At 42.3% G+C, this 23,868-nt stretch overlaps 2 protein-coding genes across 4 annotated transcripts in view; one reads left to right on the top strand and one right to left on the bottom strand.

The window, feature by feature from the left end:
* ubap2a (ubiquitin associated protein 2a) overlaps positions 1-16,004 on the top strand; it is a 17,755-nt gene extending 1,751 nt beyond the window's left edge. Inside the window, exons 2-27 of one of the 3 annotated variants that reach the window (XM_008409477.2) lie at positions 983-1,120; positions 1,363-1,440; positions 2,287-2,397; positions 3,511-3,673; positions 3,776-3,859; positions 3,941-4,004; positions 4,155-4,264; positions 4,347-4,405; positions 5,033-5,103; positions 5,450-5,612; positions 5,732-6,002; positions 6,908-7,212; positions 7,311-7,537; positions 8,024-8,309; positions 8,396-8,435; positions 8,534-8,705; positions 8,857-8,908; positions 9,800-10,112; positions 10,203-10,294; positions 12,130-12,180; positions 12,853-12,946; positions 13,042-13,452; positions 13,562-13,666; positions 13,740-13,807; positions 13,896-14,090; positions 15,200-16,004. In XM_008409477.2, coding sequence (XP_008407699.1) covers positions 1,025-1,120; positions 1,363-1,440; positions 2,287-2,397; positions 3,511-3,673; positions 3,776-3,859; positions 3,941-4,004; positions 4,155-4,264; positions 4,347-4,405; positions 5,033-5,103; positions 5,450-5,612; positions 5,732-6,002; positions 6,908-7,212; positions 7,311-7,537; positions 8,024-8,309; positions 8,396-8,435; positions 8,534-8,705; positions 8,857-8,908; positions 9,800-10,112; positions 10,203-10,294; positions 12,130-12,180; positions 12,853-12,946; positions 13,042-13,452; positions 13,562-13,666; positions 13,740-13,807; positions 13,896-14,090; positions 15,200-15,295 — 3,777 coding nt within the window. In that variant the 5' untranslated portion in view covers positions 983-1,024 and the 3' untranslated portion in view covers positions 15,296-16,004. Of the gene's footprint in view, positions 1-982; positions 1,121-1,362; positions 1,441-2,286; positions 2,398-3,510; positions 3,674-3,775; positions 3,860-3,940; positions 4,005-4,154; positions 4,265-4,346; positions 4,406-5,032; positions 5,104-5,449; positions 5,613-5,731; positions 6,003-6,907; positions 7,213-7,310; positions 7,538-8,023; positions 8,310-8,395; positions 8,436-8,533; positions 8,706-8,856; positions 8,909-9,799; positions 10,113-10,202; positions 10,295-12,129; positions 12,181-12,852; positions 12,947-13,041; positions 13,453-13,561; positions 13,667-13,739; positions 13,808-13,895; positions 14,091-15,199 lie in introns of those variants that run through there. The other 2 variants (XM_017304666.1, XM_017304665.1) reach the window with 2 other exon arrangements.
* A 2,925-nt stretch (positions 16,005-18,929) lies between these two features.
* Positions 18,930-23,868, bottom strand: part of nop56 (NOP56 ribonucleoprotein homolog) — a 7,683-nt gene continuing 2,744 nt past the window's right edge. Inside the window, exons 6-12 of the mRNA XM_008409479.2 lie at positions 23,060-23,247; positions 21,901-22,052; positions 21,599-21,699; positions 20,599-20,747; positions 20,285-20,406; positions 19,924-20,043; positions 18,930-19,650 (exon numbers count right to left, since the gene is read on the bottom strand). Of these exons, the coding sequence (XP_008407701.1) occupies positions 19,462-19,650; positions 19,924-20,043; positions 20,285-20,406; positions 20,599-20,747; positions 21,599-21,699; positions 21,901-22,052; positions 23,060-23,247 (1,021 nt within the window). The 3' untranslated portion in view covers positions 18,930-19,461. The remainder of the gene's footprint in view (positions 19,651-19,923; positions 20,044-20,284; positions 20,407-20,598; positions 20,748-21,598; positions 21,700-21,900; positions 22,053-23,059; positions 23,248-23,868) is intronic.

Genomic DNA, 23,868 nt, shown 5'->3' on the forward strand with positions numbered 1-23,868 from the left:
TAAAACAAAAACGTCATCATAATACGATTTAACATGGCAGCTCGGTGTCATTTTAAAACAAAAACGTCATCATAATACGATTTAACATGGCAGCTTATTCTAGTTCTTAGAGTTGCCCAACAACACTGACTATTCTCCATCGAGAAGTAGAATCTTACCTTTACCTTAGACTGCCAAGATTTTGTAATCAACATGTGAAATGAAAGATGTAGTTTAGCTCTTCAAAAAGCTAAAACAAAGTAACTTTACAGTCATATGTTCCACTTTTGTTTGTTTGTTTGTTTTTTCCCTGTGTGGAAGTCTATGAGTCATCTTTCCTCAGTCGCGACTTCTACACAGAGGAGTGTTGTCCTTGCAACCTGCAGCCTTACTGATCCGAAAGCGAGTCATATTTTTAGTTATTGACCAGTTGGTCAACAATCAGAGCAGAAATGAATTCATAAAGTCTGCCAGTTCCAAGTGCCTATCGAGACTATTATGGAACTAATAGCAGCGGTGTAATAAAGGATTGCGCTGAATTTGCAGTCGCGTAGCAAGACCTTGATTAGGATCCTCGTGTCGGATAAGATCATTTCAATGTATCAGTTTTGTGTTTAGGGTCTAAATAGAAGCTCTTATTCCACAATGAGGCAGGATATGGAGTCTGGGGTGTGGTGTTTGTCCACGTTGTGTAGTCTGTGGTGTTTGTAAAAGGACACTGGGTCGCTCTTCCTCCTTGACCCAGATTTTCAGCAAAGCTGTTGCGTCACCAGGCCAACTGTGCGTCTTACAGCCTCCACAAGGCCACTATTCATTACTCGAGAGTGAGGCTTTACTGTGCTCAAAGCATCTTCTGGTGTTGGATGCTCAGGAACTTCTGTGGCATCAAACACAAGGGGAAAGCTGCAGCTGGGTCATAAACAGTGGGAGTTATTAATTAGCAATACTGCTGGTAGCTTTTTGCTCATTCTCTTAAGTGGGTTTTGCTTTTTGATCTCTGCAGGTTTTTCTATTTTGTACATACAGAGTTTTGTATATACTGTATATGATGAGCTTGCTGGGCGGCGACAAGGCCCGGGGTCCTCGGGAAAAAGCGCTGCCTGCGGCCCCTCACACACCACAGCCACAGAAGCAAATACAGGTGAGCGTCCCCGAACGCCAAAATGTGGAAGCACTCTCCTCTGAACACTAGATAAGATGCGCTAAAGTTTTCATTTGGTTTGATTGCATCTGCTAAGTAGACATTATCCTAATGGGACAATAGGAAGTGGTTATTCCCCGTTTATTTCTTCGTCATTGATTTTTTTTTTTTTTTTTTTTTTTACCACGCCAACCACAAAAGTACTGCATCCCTTTTCAATGTCTAATGTGTCTGCGATACAGGCTACTGCTGAGCAGATCCGGCTTGCTCAGATGATCTACGACAAGAATGATGCTGACTTTGAGGACAAAGTTAACCAGGTGTGAGACACTTGGACGTTTTGGTGGTTTAAGGTGCCCTCCACATGTATTGGCACCCCTGGTAAAGATGTGTAGGAAGTGTCAGAAAAAAGCAAACATTGCTTGAATGTTAGCATCCTATGCTCGCTGAACGTTTAAAGGGGGGGGGGGGGATCCATACGAGTGCAAATTTTCTATTGGAGAAACTCTTTTTAACTCACCACATAGATATTAAATAGATTTCTGCATATGTAGGAGATCACCGATGATAAATATGGATTGTCTGTGTAGGTGAGCCATTTATTTCCGGTTGGATATTGTGATCAGTATCCTATTGGAATACCCAGGAATAATTAATAAGTTTTAGTTTTTCTGGAAGATTCCAACAGGTTTGTTGTAAAAAAAAAACTGCCTGGTATTTCAAAGAGCTTACATGGCATGCATTCAATAAGATTCCTGGAGTCTTTGGAAGAGAAACAAGTTTTCATAATCAAAGATTGACCACCATACCTAAAAGTGGGACACCGTTCCAGCAGAGTTTAGCACACTCTAGATATTTGTTTGTGATGGTATGGCAATAAAGGCTTTTTCATCCGTAGCAAAGCTTTTCTAAACAACCGCTTAGTGTGTAGGTAGAATCTAATAGTATATTTTCTCCCGTCAATACAATAAATGTGTCGCAATCAACGGTTGAATTTTCTTCTACACATCTTTACTTGGGGTACCAGTTGGTGTGGAAGGTGCTGCAACTCTATCAACTTTTTTTTTTTTAATGTTCTTGTGAGGTTGGCACCCAGTAGGAATGCTGTGTTTTTCCATCTCTGACTCAAGCAGACGCGTGTAAAGTGTGTGTTGTTCCTTTTCCAGCTGATGGAGGTGACTGGGAAGAATCAAGATGAGTGCATGGTAGCGCTTCATGACTGCAATGAGGATGTTAGCAGAGCCATCAATTTCCTCCTGGAGAGCACTTCCGACATGGTAAGTGGAAGCTCCTTTCATCTGGTAATGGGGATTTGCTCATTCAAGGGTTTCATTTTTAATATATTAAATGCTCAGGATATCTGGGAACCAAGTGGCTAGTTGTAGAAAAACATGTTAAATTTTGATAACTAACACCAGTTTCCAGATAAGTACCATATCTTTAAACTTGTGCTGTTATTCATGTACACACAAGATGTTCCATTAACGGTAGTTGGAGACTATTCAACAGCCGAGATGTAGTGTTTGTATAGAGATCAAGGGTGTTCCAAGTGAGGTTTGGGGACCAATTGCGGTCCCTGGACTATTTTTGTGCAGCCCTCAGACCACAATTCAAGAATAAATTAAATAAATTAGGACAAAACTACGACTTTTAAGATAAATTTGACAAAAAAAAAAAAAGTGAAGTGTCAAGCTTTCTGGTTTCATTCTACTGTCACGGTAATTCGGTAATTTACTTTTAATTGCTGTAGAAAAAAATGTAAACAAATGAAGTATTATTTTTTTCCTTAATCAGGCTCAAATTAATAATAAGCAAACTGGTTGTCTTTTATTTAACAAAAAAAACATTTTAGGATTTGGATCTACGATTCTGTTCCTACGAGAGAAAAAAATCTAATTTGCTTTAGGTTTTTTTTTTTTCATCAAAATAGCTCATATTTAGTTTATTGAGCAGGTGAACAGATATTATTTTTGGTGATTTTAGTTTTTAACGATGATGCACTTTTGTTCTGTGAATCTTTTTGAGCTGAACATTTTGGCCCACGTGACGGAGTTCCCCTGATACAGACCATTAATTTATGTCACTTGAAACATACTCACCTGCCAAGCACTGCAGATTTCCGAGCAGTCCTCGACGGTTATGAATAGTGATGTGGTCTGATATACTGCACAACCCGAGTATTTATGACAATCATTTTTATGTTGACAGTCGGAATAAAACGGGTAACTTGTTTTTATAATTAGATCGAAGAAATGTAAAACATTTCTGCAGCAAAAGATTAATATATTTATTCTTAGGTGAAGGACTTTTGTTCCCATAATCAGCAGGTTCTAATGAACACTGATTGTGTTTTTATTTAGTTTTTGTGTCCTCTCCTCTTTTGCATTCAGACCTCATGGGAGACGGTGGGGAAGAAGAAGCCTCTGGTGAAGGAAAGCCCATCAGAGAGCAAGGAGAACAAGGAGAACCGGGAGAAGAAAGGGGAGCGGGAGGCCAGCAAGGGCCGCGCCTCGGCCAACCGCAAAGGAAAGGGGGCCAGTCGGAACCGGCAGGGTGAGGACCCAGTTGAAATTAAATCTAGTTCAGAACGGGCCAAAATATCTTCCTGTTGAATCCCGTATTGTTGATGGTTTTTTTTTTTATTTATTTTGCTAGCACCACGTCCAGAGGAGAACGGGGTGGAGGCGACTCCAGTGGACAAGGGTTCGGATCGAGGTCGAAGAGCCAGGGGAAGCAGAGGTAGGAGGATGAAAATGTACCGCTGTAAGAATGATGAGTAGTAAGTTGAATGGGTTTGACTTTTGTTTGAATATTCTGCAGGGTCAGGAGGTCGGGGTCGAGGCAGAGCACCGCCTGGAAGCAGGTTCTCAGCACAGGGCATGGGGTATGGTGGCAACACACAACTGCGACTATCTCTTCAGACCATTGCCTACTGTTCTGTTTTTAACACGTGAAGATAACCTGCGAGATTTGAGAAGGAACAAACCAAGGTGAGTTTTAACCTTCGCCGGACTTTGTTCATCTCTTTGGTCAGGACTTTCAACCCAGCGGACTACACCTCAGAGGCTGGGACTGGGACCACACAGACCGAGGTTTGGGACACAGCCAACAGCACCAACAACAGCAGCAGCACAGATGGGACAGGTGAGCGCTGCAGAGAGTGTGCTGCAGTTTCACTGTGATCTGTCAAGGTGGGAAAACATTATGTGTGTGTGTGTTCTTCCAGTTGCCTGGAGAAATACCATGGAAGACTGGACAGCTGAGGAGTGGAATGAAGATGTCAGTGTGAGTAAAATGTCTGATTGTCTGTGTGTGTATCTGTTAGGGCTGCAGCGATACACTAATCTCACAATACACGACATTCTGCTCACAATATCATATATATCACGATATTTAGCAACCGATACTATTTGCTACGATTCTATACATTCTATACAGAGTGATTTTGGTGACATTTTGTGACTGTTCCATAGACTTTGCTTGATGGTGTAATACTGGTGTAATAAATATTGTTCTTGTTATACATCTGCTTTGTTTAAAGGTTAATTGTGTGGCTTTGTATATTTGGTTATGCAGAAAAGGAACCTTTTTTGTCTTCTTCATTTATATTAGATAATGTAATTTATCTGTTTGATGTCATTATTTAACTTACTGTAACTGGTTGTTTCATTGCATGTCATTTTTAATGTACATGTGCAACTGGGAACAAAACGTCATGTGTGATAGCTGTCATTTAATTCATGTTGATTAGACATAAAACTCAAAGTAGGATTTAATTTATTGATACTTTCTAAGGAAATGAAATGTCCATAAATATTGTAGAATCAATAGATTCAATGAATTACACTGCCCTAGTTTCTATATATACATATGTATATAAAATATGCACTGTGTGTTTCTGTGTCCATACAGCTTTCAGAGACCAAGGTTTTCACCTCCTCAAGTGCACCTGCTGTTGAGAACCATATCACCCCTGGGCAAAGGTTAGTCTAGTAAAAAATAATCACACTTCTTGAAAGTCTGTGATGCCACGATTTCAAATTAAAACCTTTTTTAACACATAAAAATCTGGAAAATGTTGCACATTTCAATTCGGTTCCCTTCACTCTAATACTCCACAAAAAAAATCAAGTGCAACCTCTGACCTGTTCAGAGGTTCAGCTTCTAGCAGGGAAACAAACCCAGACATGTAGCAAGAGCTGTAATGTAACATATTTGAAAAATGGTGTACTTTTTTGTGCTGTTCTAATACCTCTTACAGATTGGGTCTATGTACTGGAAAAAATTTATGTATTTATAAAAGCGTGTGTGTGTGTGTGTGTGTGTTAGTCTGGACCTCGCTTCTCTGCTGCAAAAGCCTGGAGTAGGAGGAAGAGAGCCACCTTCCTCTTCTTCCACGTCGAGTCTGGTCTTCACCAACTCCCACCACCATCAGCAACCGCCACCCAGCCGCAGCACCACTAGCAGTACGAGCTACGCCCATGCTGCTCTGGTAAAAATAAAAGAGAACGCTGTGTTCTTATTCGTGTTTTTCTTTGTTTGTTGTTCTCAATCATTATGCAACCAAAAATAATCATTCAGAACTTCACTGTTGCTGTTTTATTTCACCAGTCTTCGGTTCTTGGGGCTGGTTTTGGGGACTTGGGCCAAGCCAAGAGGCCTCAGCCTAGCGCTGGTGCTCAGATCCTGGAACAGCTCAAGGGTCCCGGTTTGGGCCAGCTGCCCTCGTCCCAGGCTGCCCCTCCAGTCAGCACCCAAGGAAGCAACACCTCCACGGGTCGGCTGCCGGGTCTGGGAGCGCCGGTACCGCCGCCATCGTCCTCTAGCTGGGACATGAAAGCTTCAGAGTCCAACAGCGCATCCTTGTCCTCGCAGTTCAGTCGTAAGTGGTGTAGATGTTTTTGTGGCGAGTAAATCTATTGATGCTGCGCGTGAGGCGGCGTACACCCTGGCAGTCTGTGTAAACTATAGCTGCAACTAATGATTTTTAGTTTGTCGATTATTCTGACGATTAATCAGTTGATCTGAAAACGATTATTTTGGTTATTGCTTATTCTGACAATCGATTAATCAGATAGCCATTATTTTAGTTACCAATTATTCGGACCGTCATTCTGACGATTAATCGATTAAGCTGCTGAAATTGTTGCCACATTCTGCAGATTTTCCATTTAAGCCCTTAATATACAATATTAGAAATATATTTAGAGATGTATTTCTTTAAGTCCTTTTTTAAATAAGAACATGAAACTTTTATTTCCTAAAATACAATAACAGCATTGTATGCATCATCATTTGTAGCAAAAGATCCATTTGCAGCTAAAAAAATACCTCAAACATCGTGTGAAAAGCTCAGCGCTTCCTGCTTGACTCAACTTCAGTACAGTGTAGGACTAATGTTGACTATTTTCTGTATTAACCAAATAATAATAGCAAAAATTTCTTTATAGGAGATATTTTTTCTTTATGCACGAAAAAGTTGAAGCTTTAACTGTGCCACCTGAGAAGTTCTGGATAGAACATATTTACAGTTTCTTTTTGTTTTTTTAATCTTAAATGCAAAATGCATACATTTATTGTACAGGTTTGGCTTAACTGTCCTGAATGTGTTGTTCTTTGAGCGATTGGCCTTTTTTTTTTTTTTTTATCTGTATACTCCAGTTAACAATTAATCGATCGCCAAAGTTGTTGGCATTTAATTAATTAATCGATTAATCACAATTAATCGTTTCAGTCCTAAAGTAAGTATACATTTTGTTATTCCTTCTTCCCTGCTTTTGCTTGCAGGTGAATTTGGGCTGCAGCCGGAGCCTTCTCTTGTACTGAGCCAGCTGGTTCAGAGGCACAGCGGCCCCTCCTTGCCTCTGGCGCGCCAGCCCAGTCCTCCCATGCAGCAGCAAGCAGCCCCTGCTTCAGCCTCGCCTGCTCCCCAACACATCAGCATGCCAGCACAGGCCGGGCCGGTGACGGCCGCTGCTGGCTCTAAGCCTGGTGCTCCCAGTCCGGGGCTGGACTCCCACGGAGGCAGCACGCCGCAGCAACAACGGGGGCAGCTCAAAGGCCCGAAACGAAGGATACCTCCTACATCGAAGGTAGGAGTGACGGTGATGCACCGAGAGAAAAATGGGCTGCTGTTGAAGCTCGGAGGGAGGCGGTGACATGTAGGAATGTGTTGCCCCCTCTCTGGCAGATCCCATCCACAGCAGTAGAAATGCCAGGCTCAGCTGATGTCCCAGGGCTAAACCTCCAGTTTGGAGCTCTGGACTTTGGTTCAGAGTCGGCGCTGCCAGAGTTTGGGGTCGTGGACAACTGTGTGAGCGCAGTGTCCCGGGAGTCCACGCCGGCGCCCGCCCCAGCACCACCTGCATCAGGACCAGGGACAAAAAGCCACACAAGTCTGTACTCAAAACCTCTCAGGTACTGCCGACCTCGGACTAAATGCATCTTATTAAAATCATTTTTAAAAATAGTTCACGTTTTGTACAAGAGGTGATCTTACTTCTTGATGTTAATTAGGTGAATTACAGCTGAGATTAGCAAGTTGAAGAGTAGTGATGGTTATGATTATTTTAACAACTAATTATTCTGACTATTAGTTTTTTTATTTAGCCACGTAAGCCTTTTAGACAATATCAGAAGTATTAGATGCAAATATACAAACTATGCAGTTCCTTTTTTTAAAAAAACATTTTTGCCTAAATTGCAACAAGTGAATGCTTGATCAAATACTTGTAACATCAGCATGTGAACAGCCCAGCCCATTCTGCTTGACTTTGCATCAATACAGCATAGGGCTAATCTGTTGACTGTTTTATATCAATCAATTTATACCTGGATAACTAAAGGCCCTTACTGTAATAATTCTAAGGGTGATCACTTCTTGCTATGTGTGTGTTTTTCCAGTGAGTCGCTGGGCAGCTCTCTCTCAGTCGCCCTCCCTTTGCCGCTCTCGTCGTCTGAACCGGTGTATCACTCCTCCAGCGCGGCCATGCCCAGCCTCACGCCATCGTTGGGGACAAACAGCCCCGCTAACCCTCCGTCGTCCACCTCTGCGACCTCAACCACCTCATCCTCTGCACCTTCTACCTCCTCCCACTTCTCCTCGGTAGGGGGGAGTTACGAAAGTACAATGCCCCCTCACACGCGGCTCGCTTTTTCCCAGAGCAAGGAGCCAACGGGGCCGGTGATGGTAAGCAGGCTTATCTTCCCCTTTTAAAGGATGCGGTCGTGGTTTTTATCGATTGGCTAACCTTAAACTGCAATTATTTTTGTCAGAATGGTCTGAATGGTGTGAGAACTTCAGCTGCTCTAGACGGTGAGTTACCCACCACTGCTTATGTTTCGCTGTTTGGACAGAAGAGGTGCATTTACGTCATCAATTAACTGCAAACAAGTTATTTCTGTATCTCTCAGCGTCGTCGGCTTCTTCCACACCAAAGCCAGAATCGCCGTCTGTGAACATCAACGCCAACGGTCCCTCGGCGTCCTCCCACTTAACCCCCACCCTGCCCCCACACAGCTCCACCGCGCTCTCCAGCCTAGCACAGGACCTGCCGTCAGCGAACCAGCTGAACTCGCTCAACAGGTCACTCAAGTCTCACCTGAAGTATCGTAACTTTAGAAGAGCTCCGCCAACTTTGTGTTTTTTTTTTTTTTTTGTTATAGACTTATAGAAGTTGCATAATCGCATCCTGAGTTCAACTTTTTTCCTCCCCCTTCCCCCCCACCCCCAACAGCCATGTCAGCAGCCATTCCTCGGTTTCAGCTCTGGGATCAAGTTCTCTCACTGTGAGTACCTGGTGGGGCTGCATCGAAACTAATATCACTGCAAAATGATCTGGGTTCCTGTCCTGACAGGGATTAGATTTAGATATTTTCCAGATCTGGATCATTATGGAAGAAGAAATTTGTGGAATGAGAAAAGGAAGAAGAACAAAAGTCTCTTTTTCTGAACTACTTTATCTGTTTCGTAGACTGAAGGTCGTGTCCATTCATCCAACCATTCAATTATCGCTCCATTCCTCTCTCTGTATTTCTGTTTCATTCCTCCAGTAAGCCTTTTGCAATTAATCAATTAATTAAAAGCATAATAAAGTTAAAACGAGTTCAATAATTTCCATTCTGATTAATATGTTTTGACATGCAATTTGGTTCAGAGAGACATCATAATCCATTTTATTTATGGTTTTGCTTCCAACTGGTTATTATTATTATTTCCGTTTTATTTATTGTTTTGGGTTGTCATGTTTTTATTTTGGATATTTAAAACATCTTCCAGTTCCAGAGTTAAGTGTTCTCTACAAATGTTTATTGATCCTTGAGACGACAAATTATTGTGAAAGGCCAACCCTCCATCTTTCTGTCTTGACATCCATCCATCTATTTATCCATTAATCTATTCGTACCCAACATCTATCTTTCCAGCTCTCCTCCATCTATTCTTTAATCCATCAATCTCTTTTTAGCAATTTCACATTTCAAGCCGGACCAAGTTATTGGGAACTTTTTCATTTATACTTTAAAAACAAGCCAAACCGAATCAAGAAATGTACATTTTGTATCTCGGAAAACCTTGAAATACGACATGGATAATGTTCACACACACAGGATGGATTACTTGCCTTACTTTGAATGTTCCCTGTGCTTTGTTTTGTGTTTTTTTTTTTTTATGCTGGACAGTATACGAGTGTGGACAGCAGCAGCGTGAGCTCCCTCACTCCCTCGTCCAGCTCTTACACATCCTCACAGCCCACAAACTCGTCGCTCCACTCAGCCCACAACAGCAGCAACAGTAGCAGCATTAGCCACCTGGCCAACATGCCCAGCATGGGCAGCAACATGAGCAGCGCGGTCGGAGGCATCGCCGGCACCAGTGGCTTCCACTCGGCCGCCGCCATCGCCACGAGCACGGCTCTGGGACTCGGCTCCAATGGAGCCACCGCCACGTCCAACCTCTCCGCGCCGAGGACCACGGCGCTGCTCTCCTCCACCGGTTAGACGGACGCCGCTGACGCAGCGGGGGACTTTTCGAATCACTTTGCAGTTGGATAAATCGTTTTTTTTTGTGTCTGTGTGTTGACAGGCAAAACTCCTCCCAACCTTTCCCAGGGAGTGCCTCCTCTACTACCAAACCAGTATATAATGGGACCAGGGGGCTTGCTGCCCGCTTACCCGGTAAGTGGATCATCACAAGTGAGGCTGGAATGAACGGCCAGGAGGTTAGTCGTTGATTAATGGTTAACTGGAGCATACGGACTCAAAAAATGCCCAGTTGCCTCAAGAAGAACATATTCAGAGAAGTAATTAAGTCACCACTGTGCAAAATATAACATTTTGCAGCGAAGAAAAAAAACAAAAAACTTCTTTACCTGTAAATATGTTCAATCCAAAACGCCACAAGAGGCACAGTTTTAGCTTTACAAAGTTCATATTCTGTATAAAAAAAATCTCATATTAAACACTTCTTGCAATCCAAAAATGAAATTGGTTAATCCAAAAAATAATCCAATAAATAATCTCACAAGGAGTGAGAGAAAGTAACTAGATTAACATTAATGTATTCAGCTCCCAATGCAAATTAAGTTCACTGGCAACTTTTCGAATCTGTTTGCAACAAAACATTTCACTCTGAATCAGTGTTAATAATTACATAAAGCTACCACAAGAGTTTCTTATTATTCTTCAACAATACGTCATGCATTCAATGACTGCTGGAGTCTCAAAATGATTCAACCCCATTAATAAGATTTATTGTAGGACCACATATCTGCAAATCAGATTTGCCTCAGGTTCATTCAATGGAACCAATGAAGGTCTTCTTTATTTGAAGAAGTTGTGCTTAAAATAGATTACTTCAAATACCTGGAATGTTGATGGTTGTAAAAAATCTGACTGAGTCAAGATGGTCTTAAAATTTCAAGGATCATTGCCTTGTAGAAAGGCAATGATCTTGCCTTTCTACAAGGCAAGATCATTGCCTTGTAGAAAAGAGGAGGATTATAAAAATATCGATGAGAGGCCCTATATTTGGAGGCGTACTTCTAAAGTTTAAAGTTAAACGAAGAGTGCGTTCCTCACCTGGCGGCAAAAACAGGAAGCTGTCAACTGCCAACGGCTTCCTGCCGAGACAGGTGGTCAGATCCTCTCGACTGAAGGGAAAACACCTGCAGGAAGCCTTGGTGGGAAACGTTTCAGTTTCACTGAAGGGCTCCTCCACGCTTGAGCTGACAGATGTGCACAACTTCTGAACCAAAGGCAAAATTATTTCAGGCCTTCGTAAAAACGAGCCAAAGCAGCTTTGAAATTCTGTTGGTCTGTGGAACAATGAATCAAAAAGAAAGAACTTTTCCTGTGGATTAGGACGAATCAAACATACGCCACAAAGAACGCCATGACTGTAGTGAAGCATGGTGCTCACTTGGTGACGCTCAACCAGCTTTGCTTTGGAAACCTGAAGCTGATCAATTAAATCAACAACCAGGAAGTCTTTGTGAAACTCTTAAGGATATTAATGGAGGGCTGTGGCCAGAAGTTTGGCTCTGGCTAGGAAACATGTTTCCAGCAGGTTGTAAAAGCAAAAAGGCCCTTCACTTAGTGTTAAAGATGACTGTTGTGGAAAAAAATCTGGCAGTCACTGAAAGTGGCATTTTGCATTTAATTTGGAGACGCCACCTTACACCCTGTTAGTTCTGCTGAGCTACTTAAATGGTGTTTGGGTCTTGTTTTTTTTTTTTTTTTTTTTTTTAACAAACATTTGTTAGTTTTTATATAATACAGGTAAAGCAAATTTGATGTCGGTGTTCAATAATGTAAGTACAACTGAATATCTTCACATAAGCATAAATACATTGTATCAACAAGAATGGCATAATTTCAGAAACTATCAAATTTAAAACCATTGATCAAATTTTACGCTGCGATCTCGAGTTTGATAGAAATGATAATTTTAGACTTTTTGTCGTCCATTTTGTAGGATTGTGTAACTTATTGTGTTTTTTTTCTTTTCACAGCAGATCTACGGCTATGAAGACCTCCATATGCTCCAGTCCAGACTGCCAATGGTAAGACACGCATGTTAAAGGGACGGCTTGTGATTGGAGACAGGATACATGGTGTTGACTCTTATAAGTACTCGGTGTATACAAATAGAGGTGAAACGCATTTCATCTTCCCATTTAAGTGTGTTTTCCAGAATGGAAACTTATTTAACGTTAGCATAAGTTGTAAGCTATAACTGCTTATAACCATTTAAGCGAACATGAATTAAACAGTCCAGTGGTATCCTTTTAAAGAAGCGTGTGGTCAGGATTCTGTCGTTTATTGAAAAATTGAGATTATGTAGATTGTTGAAGTTCAAGAAAATAAGGCACTGATTACTCACAAGCACTTCCTGTAACCCCGTTTAGAAAGAAAACCTTCAAGTGATCACTGTGCATGTAGTGCTGTGACTATCAACTATTTTAGCAATCAATTATTGAGATGATTAAACAATTAGTCGGATTAAAAAACTTTTGCACAGTTTTGGCTTGATTACTGCGCTGAGTGTTGTTCTTTTGGGCTAATTGTCTTTTTTTTTGTGTCTACTCGAAAAAAAGAAAAAAGTCAGTTAACAGTTAATCGATTACTATATTAGTTGACGATTATTTCAATAGTCAATTAATCGATTCAGTCCTGCTTACGGGGTTTTTTGACAGTTACACAACTGTGTGTGTGTGTGTGTCCTGCTCCTTCAGCCCTCTCTGCAGGATTACTATGGAATCACATTCCCTGGACCCACAGCAGCTCTCTCTGGCAGAGACGGGAGTCTAACCAACAACCCCTATTCAGGTGAAGCTCCTCTTGATTCTCTTGTTTCATTTCTTCTATAATTGTTCAAACCGGCGTCTGCTCACATGAAATCTCCCCCCCCCCTTTGCGGTCAGGTGACGTCACAAAGTTTCCCCGGAACGACTCCACCTCTCCAGCCCCCCCTACCAGCCTGGCAGCCCCCCAGCCTCCCCAGGCCCAAAGCCAAGGTCAGAGCCAGGCGCAGCCACCACCCCCCCAGGCACAGCCCCCGGCCCAACCGCAGCACCACAGCAGCCAGCAGGCCTTCCTGCCGCCAGGCTACAGCTACACGGGTCTGCCGTACTACCCCGGCGTGCCCGGCGCCGTACCCAGTGCCGCCGCCTTCCAGTATGGCCCCACCATGTTCGTCCCGCCCGGAGGCCCCGGGCCGGCCTCGGCGAAGCAGCACAGCATGAGTCTGGGCCTGGGGAACCCCTCAGCCAGCCCATTCCAGCAGCAGGCGCAGCAGCAGGCGAGCGGTTACGGCCAGCACGCCTTCAGCTCAGGTTCATGTCGCGTTTTCACAGCGTCCTCCACTCCCCCCCAGTCGTACGGGAAGAACTTTCGAATCGGATCGTTTCTGTCATTTTCGACTCACGACGTCTTTGCCTGCAGGTTATGAGGAGCTGACAGCAGGGCCAGCGGGAGTAGAGTACAGCAAAGGTTACAACTCCTCTTCACAGGCACAAGCCAAATCTGCTGCTGCAGGGCCTGGGAAAGGTGAGATGGAATGAAAAAACGATCACATCCATTCAGTTCCTGAGATGTAACTCCTCTCCTATGTTCACTACAGGCGTCTCAGTGACATCTAGTAACTCCGGCGTGCCAGACATCAGTGGAAGTGTTTACAATAAGACCCAGGTCAGGCCGTTTCCCATCATCACTCTGTCGTCACCCCGTTTTTTGTTTTTTTTTAACTAACCACTGCCTTCCTTTAATCCACCCGCAGTCTTTCGATAAGCAGGCTTTCCATGCAGGGACCCCTCCTCCGTTCAGCTTGCCGTCGGCCCTGGGGGGTCCCGGCGGACCGCTGAACCCCGGAGCAGCTCCTGGAGGCTATGCACCCACCCCATTCCTCCACATCCTGCCTCACCAGCAACCACACTCACAACTGCTGCACCACCACCTCGCTCAGGACGGACAGGTGAGCGCTTTTCAAATCATTACGGTTTTACAAGCTTTCTGTAAAATCGACTAACCTCACTCCAGATAATATATATATACGGTATTTTGTTTTTCTATTCGTTTTGTCATTTTGTTTCAAATAATAATTTAAGTTGTATTCTGCTCTCCCAGTGAGTTTTCACGCCCACATGCCTCTGGTGACACAAGGCAATAATCAGGGTCGAGCCTGTAAAATAAATCGATTTAGATTAACTGAATTTTTAGGTTTTGCAGATTTAACTTTTGGAAAATGTGGATTATTTTTATTTTATTTTTTTTCACCATTTATTTGTGTTTCAAAAGTTCAGATTGACCAGATAATTTTTACACTGTGTGAAGGGGAGAGAGTTAAAGTGATTCTTCCAAAAGTAGTGATGGAAAAGTTACAAATATACAAATCTCTAATGTTGTAGTAGTACTATTAGTAATAATATTAAACTGGTAAATCTTTTACACAGGAGTCAAGATGGCACAACTTTATATTGGCACATTACACCACAATACTGTATACATAAAGTACTACAAGTAGTGCAAGAAGCTGGTTGAAGCTATTTTTTTAAAAGAATCTTTACAACCAAATGACGCCAATCATGCATTTTCATAAGTAAAAAAACAATGCTTTTTTTTGTTGTTGTTTTTTTACATTCTATTCTCTTTTCTGCAATTTGTTTTAATATGATCATTAAAATGTTGCTTCTTTAATTTAAACATTTTTAAAAACTCATTTTACATGGCAGGTATTAATAAGAATAAAGGTCATAAATTGTAAAAAAGAAAAATACCAGGAGTTAAAGCAAAAATGGATCCTTGGCCTGTGAAGGATCAACTTGATTGGAATTTGTGGGGAGGAAAAAAAATCCTGGGTCGTTGGAAACAGACAGGCTGGATTCTGAGCTTCTGCACCAAACGCACACAAAGTAGAATCAGAAAATGTGTTAAAATACATATAAACCACTTAAAAGTATCGGTTAAAGTGCTGTTAAATTGATATGTAAAGATTTGTTTCATTAGATATTCCAGTAGAACAAACAGAAAAATGTCCTTTTAAGATTATTATTTTGTTGAACGATCAGACGTTTTGTTCCTCAGGGCGGGCCGAGCCAGCGTGGTCAGTCCAGCAGCCTGCAGCAGAAGAGCCAAGTCAACAAGTCGAGCTACGGCAGCTCTCCTTACTGGGCCAACTGAGACGGTTGCATCTGCAGAGAGAGAGAGAGAGAGAGAGAGTGGGGGTGTGTGTGTGTGTGCAGACACACACACACCCAGGTCGAAGTTGCGCAGTCGTAGAGGGACAGAAGCGTTTTTACAACACAAGCTAAAATACACACACACTACCATTCGCCCCATCCCCCCCTTTGCTCTGTATATCCCCCTTTTCAAATTTATGGCTGTTGTATGTAAAATATATTTATGTATTTATACAGTATATATGTATTGGTAGGACATAAAATGTGGTTTTCTGCATTGTTTTTATTTTGAAGGACATTTTATTTCAAAAAGGAAAGAAAGAAAGTGAAACGATGAGAATGCTAAACCATGGAGATAAAGTTGGTGAATATACTTGAACACAAGCATCTTGTGATGTGATTTTTCTTTGTTTGCAACCATAAACTGAGAATGGTGTACATAGATTATACGCATCATTTTCAAAGCAAAAGGCCTTTTTTATTATTATTTTGGGGGGGAAAAACTATGTTTTTGTAACTTTGGTCACCCGCATCTGTGAATCCTTATACTGAGGGTGACTTTAATAGCTTGACTTCTCTTCTTTCTCCCAGTTTCTTTCCATTTGTCTCTTCATTCCTGAATTCTTACTTGTTGGCTGGTTTGATCAGTCAAGCCTTGGATTTGATGTCATTTTAATCCTTGTTGTCCAAATTAAAAGTTATTAACAGTTCTTAGTGATCTGGCATTAATATTTACACGTTTCGTTGAACTCGATTCCCCCCACCACCTTCATTCACATGCAGCCTGTTATGTTTCAGGGTTCAAATGGCGTTAGGGGGAAAATAGAAACGTTTATTTTAATCGACGTAAAATTACACAACGTTACAGATATTAGTGAATCTTGTGTCCATTTGTGGTTTTTCGAGGCTTTCTCCAGGCGCCCCAATCCTCAAAAGCTGCAAACGCAGCGGTTGTGGTGTGTTCAGGCACTGGTGGAAGGCTCGTTCATCTGCCTCGTCATATTCGTGAGATTTAAAGTACAACTTATTGCAATCGATTTCAACGCAGATTTTTCTTAAATAGTTCAAAAAATTATATAGATGTACGACGTTCTAACTACCTGTGCTGCCCAATCTTTCATCATAAAATTATCTTCTGGTAGGTAACGCATGCGCACATCGATGCTACGTCTCGTACTGCTTACTCAGCAGATTTCTTATCAATACATCCTACCTGCGCACTAGCACCGATAGATGGACATATCTATCCGTGCTACGGTAGAAAAATCTGACAAGAAGCAGCTTTGCGCATGCGTGATTTATTTCCAATGTGGACACAGAATGGGGTTCATTTCAATAAAATTTTATTTAATCAAGGACAGCACATTAAATAATGCTACATGTGGAGAGAAAAAACTAGTGTGCAAAGGTTTTCTAACCTATGCACGGAATTTATTTCTTGGTTGTACCTTTATTTAAAGACAGTAATATATCAAAAGTTAATAATTGCTGTCATAAACACGGACACCTTGAATTTTTGCGACTAAACATCCATCCATTCATCCATCCATGGATGGAGAAAGCTATCTCCATCACAATGTAGGTCAGTATAAATCAGTCGTTGCGTATTTGTTTTTTGTTTTAGCCAATGTTTCGTCTGGGAATGGAAAGCTCTAAGATCAATTTCCATTTTTATTCCTGAAGGTGGGGTCTGTGTGTGCAGATGAGGTTTTCTGAATCAGGTTACTGTGGGACGGATCACCTGTCTGAGCTCGGGGAAGTGGGAGGGGCTCACGGCAGCGTGGGAATTCTGGCTCTTTTTAGAGAACCGACTCTTGGCTTGGATCACTAGTTTATACCAAATAAAACCCAACAGATTGTATGGAGTCATTACTTGTAGCATTCACTCCCCCGGACCAGCGGGGGGCGACAGCAAATCACTTGTGTTGAGTTGTCAGTTCCTCATATAGAGAATGCATGTTGTGACAGTGGAGAGGAAGAACTCCCCTCCACCATTAGCAGAACCAGAAGCGGGCTCAGTACCGGCAGCCATCTGCCATGACGGACTGGAGCTGAGAGAAGACGGAGCAGAAACACAACAACAGGTCAACTGATCAGGAGAACTTTCCATGTTCATGGAAGTGAAAAGGAGAGTGAGAACGGTTGGGTGATGGCAGCATCATGTCGGCCAACGCCCTTTTCCAGGAAGCAACCACAGCTAATCAACGCCAGACCAGGTGCAGCTTCTGTGGAGAGAAAAATAACTGAGAAAACAAAAAGCTTAGTTTCTCACTAAACTTTTTAGTTAGAAAAGGTTTAGTTTCTAACTAAACTGATTGTTTAGTTAGAAACACCATTGCGCCACCTTCTGTCTTCTCTCAGAGAAGGGAACCGTTTCCCTGGTTTTGTTTTTTCCCCTCTGTGAGCTGCCACCTTATTGTGGTGGAGGGGTTTGAGTGTCCCAGTGATCCTAGGAGCATTGCAGGCTTCGTGTCTCTGTTTGGGTCGGGTCTGCCGGGGCAAACAGGTCCTAGGTGAGGGATAGGACCAAGAGCAGCCCAAAGATCACTTAAAAATATAAATACAGAATGTTCCTATTTAGAGATGGCGATATAGACGGGGTTCCTGCTTACAACCAGAGCTATAGACAAAAGTCAGTTTTCTCCCAGTGTTTTATCAGCCTGGCGGGCCACCAGGCTATGGGTTATGTTAAATGGGGATTTTCCTCCACCAGTGATAGTAAAGACAGATTAAAGGTATATAGTTGAGAAAGTGAACTGACTGAGGAGTTGTGAACCAATTGTGCCACCCCTTCAGTTGCCTGTTGGCTTCACACGCTGTTATTTCTGAGTTTTGATGCCAGATCCTGCAACTCAGACTTTCTGTAACTTGACATATTTTAACCCAAACACGCAGCAGACCGCTGATAGACGAACCGAGCATGTCGTCCACCGGGCTCAGCAGGTTTTCTGGAGGAAATCCTGCAAGCTTTCCCAGGTGACGCTTCCTGATTGTTCTCCGTTTTGACTTGAAACTTTCTTAGCAATCTCCCTTAAAGAATGCTGCAGGTATTTTGCTGTGACGTCAGTTAATGAATGGCTCGTTGCTCATTGTTGCTCTCACATCTTGTCAACAGTCGTCCTTAATAAAGAAACCCGTAAAACAGATTCATTACTTGTGTGCTAAATAGAGCATGTTGGTAGTGATGCGAAATATTGAAGCTGTGTAATAATATAATAGTGTATATTAAACATATCCCATCATTTAGTGACACACATTGTGGCTACGCTGCATTCATCAAGACTGCCATACAAGGTAATGCGCAAAAGAGAACTTGTGGATGGTGATCTGTAATTATAGATGTCCGTTTAATTTCATTCTTACAAATACTTCTGTATTTAAATTTTTTTAAAAGTAGGATATTCTCATGAAAGGATTCGTGCAAACATCTGCGATAACTTTTCTTTTTAAACGGATAGGATATTCTGAAGTGATATTTGTGTCGTGTAAATTGTTCCAATAAGCAAAACTCCTAAGCTTCCACTTCAGTCTCGTCACTTAAAGTTATCCAATGATAATATTTAACATCAACACAGCCTGCTGCGGTAGAAGATATACCAACTTATATTCTTAGTGACACTTTAAAAACACAGAAGCTTCGACATACGTTTTATTACAAAAATATCACAAATCTTCAAGGCATCTTGAATAAGCGCAACTTGGAGGGATTTTCAAACAAGATTCACTGAAAGGTTCCTCATAACTGAAAAGATCAGGGAATTCCTGGACTTAACACTGGTAGTTCACTTGCTGGCAATTAATCAGAACTCGGACACCTTTCTAAAAACAAAACTATAAAAACACAGGACTGATTCCGTTACGTAGTACAGAGTAAACGGGTGAAAGCTTTATGTTTCAGGCATGTGCTTTACTGGAAATGTTTGGATGAGTCTGCTGTTAAATTACATGGCATCTGGATATTCCACATAATTCAAAATCCTAAGAGTAGCACAACCTCACAAATTAGCAGGAATATCTGGTTTTTAAGGCTGGAGGTGCCAAATGTTTCCTCAATTTGATACAAAATATATTTACACAGAATTATGACACATTCATAAGCATTTATACTACATAAACGTTGGTTACGTACAAAATAAAACTGTACACAAAAATAGAAAGTCTTTGTCACTAATTCGCCTCCTTTTTCTTCTTCTTCTTAGACATTACTGGTTCTGGAAGTTCTTCAGTTGCCTCGGCCGCCAATGTTTCGCTCTTTCGTTTCTTTTTCTTGACTGGAGTCTCCACGGCCTCGGCCTCTTCGGTTTGTCTTTTCTTTTTCTTCTTCACTACAGGCGTGTCAGCTTCTCCATTCTCCTCCTTAAAAAGGAAAAAAAAAAATTTTAGTTTTTGTTTTTAGTGATTGTTAAAATGTATTTATAATTCTGGTGGTTACTAGATTTCCTGTTTTGATTTATTGTAATTGTTTGACTCTCTTCAGTGATCAAGCCCATTAATAAGGACCAGCCAATGGTTCGGAGCCAGAAGTTGATGTTGCATGTCGTACACTGAGAACGGACCACTGACGCGGGTCGAGTCTCAAATCTAAACATGCAGCAAGGGCAAGAAAAACCCCAACTAAAATCGACTCACCTCAGCTTCGCCGTTTGTTTCACCGTTTTCTGTTTGTTCCTGCTGCTTCTTCTCGCGCTTCTTGCGTTTCTTTTCCTTCTTCTCCTGTTTCCGCTTCATTTCAGTTGCTATGTCGGTAGCCTGAGGATGGGGAGGAACAGAAACCGTTAAAAGCAGCAGTGCCACATTGGATCGGATCGTCTCCGAATGTGCTGGAAATGCTGCATCAGGCTCATTAAATCAGTTTTTGCCCTCACAGTAATGTCAGGGGAATAATTTATCATCATTTACAGCATCGTTTAGACATGAAGGCGACGTTAAAATTAAAGCTATGCTAGTCTCCAAGAATTTATAAACTTATTGAGAAGTTAGAAAAACTCACCTCTTTCACAGCCTCCTTCATGACATCCATGTTTTTCCGTGGAACCTCTCCGGTCTCGTAGAAGGACAGGCGCTCCTCCACCTGTTCACGCAGTTTGTCTCCAAACACGCTGGTTGGGAGCTCTGGAAGGCAGCAAAACAAATAATCAAAGCAGGGACTGAAGCAGGTTTAACTTTCTGCAGAGCGCACGCATCCCTGCTCAGAAAGTTGCATCTCAACATCAACCTGACGGATGAATGCTGTTGACGAAAAATGAAAGCATCATTGTGGTCGCCGCTACGTTTACGACAAAGTGGCGCTGCACAGTCGCTCACCAGAGAAGCAGTCGATGCGCGAAGCAATGGTGCATTTGTTGGCCAGGTATCTGGAGATGCGGCCTTTGTTCTTGGCAGCGGCGCGCCCGATGAAGGTGGAGTGGAAGATGAGGCCGTACTTGGGAGTGTTGCCTCGTGTCTTCAGAGCTCTGTGGGAAGACGCAGGCGCTTTTTCACACTACCAGCAGAAACCAAGTGAGCTGCTTACTGGAAAATGTGCAATACTAGAAAGAAAGAAAATCAAGAGAAAGAAAAACTCTGGTATTGTTATTAGGAGCTCTCTAGAGTTTAACCCCTTAAATGTTCTGCCTAATCAAAGCAGAACAGTTGTCTGTTCAAGTTGTCTGTGGAAACACGGACAACTTTGGAGCTAAAATGCAAAAGCTTCTCAGCAGCTGAACAACGCCCTCTTGTGGACAGTCAACACATTATAAATAAATAACCTTAAAGGTTTCAATCACAACTCCAAAAAAAAAGAAAAGAAAAAAGAATCACCTTGTTCTTATTAATAATCGATTAGAGAAATCTGCCATAAAATTCAGGTAAAATTATTTCTAGACCTTCCTGTGCAATGAGTTTATTAGTTGGTTTTAATTTAACATTCTAAATGTTTAAAATTATGATAAATGTTTTGACTCAGCTAAAAACAGAGCCAAAGTGTTCATCTGTGAATAGTTAACTTTTTCCAGATCAGACCTTTTAAACTACTTTAAAAAACTAATTAAACTGCATTTAAAGAGTAGAAGCTAAACAATGACAAAGTGTTTCTGTAAGCATCTGTCTTTATAACCCTCTTTATAGCAGAAACAACTATCTTCATCAGAGCTCGTCGGTGTTCTACCTCGGCGCTGCGGTGGCTGCTCAGACTGTGGGTTTGCGTTAGAGTGAGCGGGATCACTCCGGGGGGAAGAGCTCCTCCGGTCACCCTGCTCTGCTCCGGCCCCACCCTGCCATCACTGCAGCCACTTCTTCCCCCAGCAGGGAGGGGGCGCCCCAGTACCTGAACAGGGCCTTTTCCGCTCCCAGGATCTGAACAGTGGAGGCCGGGTACTTGGCCAGATTGGTTAAACTCCCGGCGTGGGAGATCAGTCGGGCTCCAACCTAAAGGAAACAGGAAAGGTAAGAAGGTTTTGACTTTGCTGAAAAGCTAAAAAGTTTGAGTTAAGTCAAGCTCTGCATATGTTCTCAGGACCATCAGCACCAGATTTATTTCTCATCACACCGATTCAGGGGATTGACAGATTTTGGTAAAACATCATTGGTCCCTCGCGCCATCGGGCGCGGATTTCATCTGGTGCTCACCACTTCTCCGATGAGGGCGGCCAGGTTCGGCGCCACTTGGCTCATTTTAGAGCGGAGGTACTCCTGCAGCTCCAACCTGTAGGCGGCCAGGGACACCACGCGGTTCGAGAACCTCTCGATGTTGATCAGGTCGATGGGTGAAATGTCCATACCTGAGGAAGATGAGGGGAGGCAGTCAGGAGACGATGGGAGGGAAAAACCCAACGTTTTCAGCAGTAATGCCGTCTTTACGGCGAGGTTGTTTCTCCCGACAGGATCCGCAGTGAGGACTGGAGCCGTCACTACAGGTTTATGAGAGACTCTCTCTGCCCCCCTGTGTTCAGCACCAAGGACGATTGGGGGTCCAAGGTGGGCAAAAAAGGGGCTTGATAACTTTAACACATTTTGTCCCGTCTACTGGAATCTTACACACTCTACACTACGCTAAAAAAGAAAAAAGGTAATTTATTTATTTTACCGTTTTAAACTGAAAGGTGTGGCATGCACATTTAACAAGCCAACTGCTCGGCGCAGCAGGTTTTTTTTTTTATTTTATTTCTTTGTCATTGATGCCTGCTGGGTACTTTCTGAGCTTCTGAACTGTTATATTCAATTCTGTGCAGAATAAATGTGCCATTAGTTTGGCTGACCTGTAACTCCTGAGGCATCTCCAGTTTACACTGCTGAGTTTTATTGGGGGGAGAAAAGCCGAGCCCGGCTACACCGATTCATCCTTTTATTAGAAAACCATATAAATAAAAACCCTACAAAAAGGATTGATGTTCCACGGACTGGAGTTGCTTATTTGCTGCAGCTATGTATTTACAGTGCGACACAGCAGCTACAGACTTGTTCTGTTCCGTTTTTGTGGATTGTCCCCGTCAAATAAACAAAATGAAACGCACGTCAGTGTGTCTAAATTCAGAGCTCACGTACAGGAACGCGAGTTAACCGTGCTAAATTTCTTACTACAGCCTCACCACAAGAGGCCTGAATAGAACTGAATGCCAAACCTTTTAACTATTCGATTAAAAAAAAAAAAAAAAAAACCCTGGAAAATACACATCATTTTCCATACAACGGCGCCCATGAATGATTTATTCGGCCACAATTAACGCCGCAGCTGCCCAACCTTCACCAGCGCTCTGGTTTGGGTCGCGCTCAGATTCAGTTCGCTCACCCATTGAGGAACGCGATGCGTCCAGGATGGCCTGAGCCTTGGCGCTGTCCATCACCACTTCCTCCAGGCTCTCCAGGCTCTCCTCCGACAGCTCCTTCCTGTTGCCAATGAGCTGAGCCAGGCGGCAGTACATCGAGTTGTCCGTCACGACTTTGATCAGCTCCGGGAAGTGGTAGCCATACCACTCACTGCCAAAAAAGAAACCCCAAATATAAACAAAAAACATCAGAACCACAGTATAAATAAACCTATGACTAACCAGCTACACCTTCATGTACAATGTCTCACCCAACAAAGCTGCCTTACCAGACATCAGCCAGCACTGCACCAGTGTTGGAAGAGATTTATGTACCTCCAGTTTCTATACAGACAGTACTCTGACGCACGGTCCGTGGTAAGCATGAGGAGGATTAGGTGTGAAAACTGATCATTGAACAAAAGGTCATGATCATGCAGTTCCGTAAAAAGCTCAGGAAACACAAACTTAATCAAAACCAAGGCTGCAACTAACAATTATTTTAATAAATAAATTATTCTAATGATTAATGTGATAGAAAATGCTGTCGCATTTTTTTGTTCAACTACTTGCGTCTTTTTTATACAATAGAATTCCGTTAAAATATGAAAATTTACTTTTTAAAAAAAGTAAACATGTTATTGCATTTTTATTTCCCAAAATGCAAAACACCATCACTTTACTATGAAACTGGAGGAGTTCAGGGTAGAACATATTTACAAAATATTTTTTACGGACAGTTTTGGCTTAATTACTGGTCTGTTGTGTTTACCTTTTAGAAAATTACCTTCCC

The sequence above is a fragment of the Poecilia reticulata genome, linkage group LG5 (assembly GCF_000633615.1).
Source record: "Poecilia reticulata strain Guanapo linkage group LG5, Guppy_female_1.0+MT, whole genome shotgun sequence".
Taxonomy (NCBI): domain Eukaryota; kingdom Metazoa; phylum Chordata; class Actinopteri; order Cyprinodontiformes; family Poeciliidae; genus Poecilia; species Poecilia reticulata.